Source organism: Eucalyptus grandis, chromosome 8 (assembly GCF_016545825.1).
Source record: "Eucalyptus grandis isolate ANBG69807.140 chromosome 8, ASM1654582v1, whole genome shotgun sequence".
NCBI lineage: Eukaryota > Viridiplantae > Streptophyta > Magnoliopsida > Myrtales > Myrtaceae > Eucalyptus > Eucalyptus grandis.
Window position 1 is genome coordinate 40,113,273 of NC_052619.1, and position 3,015 is coordinate 40,116,287.

The window sequence follows — 3,015 nt, forward strand, 5'->3', positions numbered from 1 at the left end:
CCTTGCTGTAGAGGTGATCTAGTCTATGTGAGTTAGAATTTTTTTTTTTTTGCCTTGCAACTTCGGCAGAATCAGCACCAATGGGTTTTTGCATTAGCCCCTCCTAAGAAATGAGACCGTCCTGAAGATTTGATATGGTTTGGGGGCTTTTGGTTGAACGTGGGAATAACAGAAGAAAGATGTGGAAAATGGCGTAGCGAGCAGTTCTTGCCACAAATTATAGCAAAGATCTCTACTTATCAAAAGGCAGGCGCTGTTTCGCATTAAATTTGCTTCTTTATTCATGGTCTGAGGAAATACCTGACGGACGGCTTTCCCACTGGCAAAATGGCATCTTCCTGCTGTTTAATCAATTTGATCAAGTGTCATCTTCCGGATAGTCTTGTCCTTGGATGAATATATGAAGGTCTGTGCACTCTGCGTCAGCTCATAGTTTTCAATTTTCCAAATCATAGGTTTTAGCACACCAGTCTCGGGACTGGAAGTACTGATCCGTCGACTGGTTATTTTCTTTTGGGAATGCATGCGTAGTGAGGAGAGAGAACGAACGGTGACTTGCGCTGTTACCATTCTCAGTTCTTTCTGATTGAATTGTCAAGATTATCGACCAGCTCATTAGTTGGTTGCCTCCCTCAATTTCTGAGTTTTGCCGATTCTGAAAATGAATCCCTGATGAGAGCCAATTGGCAAAGTACTCGACATCCCCTAGTCGCATAAGTGTAGCTTTCATCCCGCCTTCCAATTAAGACCCAGTCTCGAGCGTACCTAAGTTCTAACAAAACCTACATTATGTATACTCCTAATTTCATCGTGCATACTCCAATTGTTGCGAGATAAGGGCAATTGATTGGCGAAACCACGAAAAACTTAAGAGAGTGAAACCGCGAAAAACTTAAGAGAGCAAAATCATCGACAACTGACACATAAATAACATTATCACTAGTTGGGACAAAATCCTTTGATACTTCATCTGTTACCCACTTTATTGTATCACGACAACCTACATTATATATACTCCTAATTTCATCGTGCATACTCCAATTGTTGCGAGATAAGGGCAATTGATTGCCGAAACCTCGAAAAACTTAAGAGAGCATAATCATCGACGACTAACACATAAATAACATTATCACTAGTTGGGACAAAATCCTTTGATACTTCATCTGTTACCCACTTTACTGTATCACGACATTATCTATTTCTCAAGTCTGCATTTCAGCAGCTAAACTTCCATAAAATGGAATTTCCTTTGGTTCATGGAATTGAGCAAAACCTCTACAAATCCACACCAGACACTATATTCTGATCTGGCATCTTTTTGTTATAACTCAGTGCAAGTACCGCCGTTCCTCACGCTATGAAGCCTTCAATCACTAGATCACGACTCTAAGTTCCTTACCCATTCAAGCCAGCACATTGACCTAATTACTCTCCGTCCAATCCCCACATGGTACCCAAGTTCCACAGATTAACATGAAGCAAACATCTTGGTGACGACACTATCTCTTTCTAACAAGCTCCATGCATCAGATAACGGCTGAACATGACCCTAATTCCTCTACTAAGTGCATAATTCACCAGCTGCCACATCAACATCTTAGAACACCTCCATCCATCTCCCACTTCATAATGCCTTCAGTTAGTCACCAAAAGTTTTTACTCTTATGGTATTCCATGCAATGGCATAGTGCGATTAACCTTCCTAAACCCTCTGCTGCCACTTGACGTGTCTAATTTACAGTCACGTTAAACCCTCTGCTGCCACCTGATATGTTTAAGTTACAGACATCGTGACGCTTGAGCGTCCCACCACAGACAATCCTCGAATCTGAAGGACGAAGAGAGCACATTACTCCTCCTGGAAGACACAGCTGGACATATTAATGAATCCATCTAGTTTTCACAGGTCAAACCAAGTGGATTCGTGACCTGACTCAGACTCCCTCATACATCTCGTCACCACGAGGCGACACAATTCATCTAGCTTGCTAGAGCATATCCAGTGAAAGAAGGATGTACTACCGGAGCTGTTTTGCCACTTTATGACTCTATAGCTTTGCTAACTTCGTTACCTCATGCGCGTGCAACTGTCCCTAGATCTACACCAACAAGGCCTTCACGCCAGTTCCAATTTATCAGTAACTTCATAGGAAGATATAAAGTCAACAATGTGCGAACATTCAGGATAGAGAATTAATCCCGACAATTGGCTAAAACCCTTTAAAAGCATTCATAAACCCTGCACAAGGGCCAGCACCCCTTGCCCCATATAGCTTACCGATCTGCAGAAGGGGAAAAGGCGACCCTCCCCCGTCTCCCCGAAAAATTACCTGGACCGTAAAACAGAAAGAAACAAAACACCATACAATCTCGAATCTGCGTGTACTTCATGTTCGCCCCCCAAAGCATTAACATTGCCTGTACATCGAAAGCGCATTCAATAATCTAATTGCATTGGAGGGTTTCATACGCGGAATCACCAAAGGGCCGGGCGCCAAGATCCATATCATCGAGACAGAAATTAGTAAACGAAAATCAATTTCTGAATATATATTTATACTGAGGAAGGGTTTAAGAGCAATCCATCACAGCGAGAAGGATGACTGACGAGTTTCTCTCCCCTTCTCCTTCCACGAAGGAGAGGGGGAGGGCGAATGAACCCTAGGGACACACAGAAAGATGCAAGGGCGCGGCCGATGACAGCTCGCGGGGCGGGGGGATATCGAATCAGTTGATGTCGGCGTCGTCGAAGTCGTCCTCGAAGGCGTTGAAGAAATCGGCGTCGGCGAGCTTGTTGTCGACGGAGAGGACGCCCTCGCCGCCGAAGATCTCGAGCGGGTCGACGTCGTCGACGTCCATCGCCACCGTGGTGCCCTGGTCTTCTAGCTCCGCGAAGTAATCCATCGGCGTCGGTCTCATCTTCTCTCTCGCTCGCTCCCGCTCCCGCACCGTCGTCCACCCCGTTCCGCGCTCCAGCTGCTTGTGCAAATGCACGCGAGGGTGCATCGCCAGGTG

General features: G+C 45.2%; 1 protein-coding gene across 1 annotated transcript; it reads right to left on the bottom strand.

Moving 5' to 3' along the window:
* Positions 1 to 2,521: 2,521 nt before the first annotated feature.
* Positions 2,522 to 3,015, bottom strand: LOC104414399 (small acidic protein 1). Its single transcript, XM_010025489.3, has one exon. It carries the CDS (start codon positions 3,004 to 3,006, stop codon positions 2,728 to 2,730), a length of 279 nt encoding a protein of 92 aa, XP_010023791.2. The 5' UTR covers positions 3,007 to 3,015; the 3' UTR covers positions 2,522 to 2,727.

Coding starts and splice junctions, on each gene's coding strand:
- LOC104414399 (XM_010025489.3), bottom strand. CDS start 3,006: ATGCACCCTCGCGTGCATTTGCACAAGCAGCTGGAGCGCGGAACGGGG.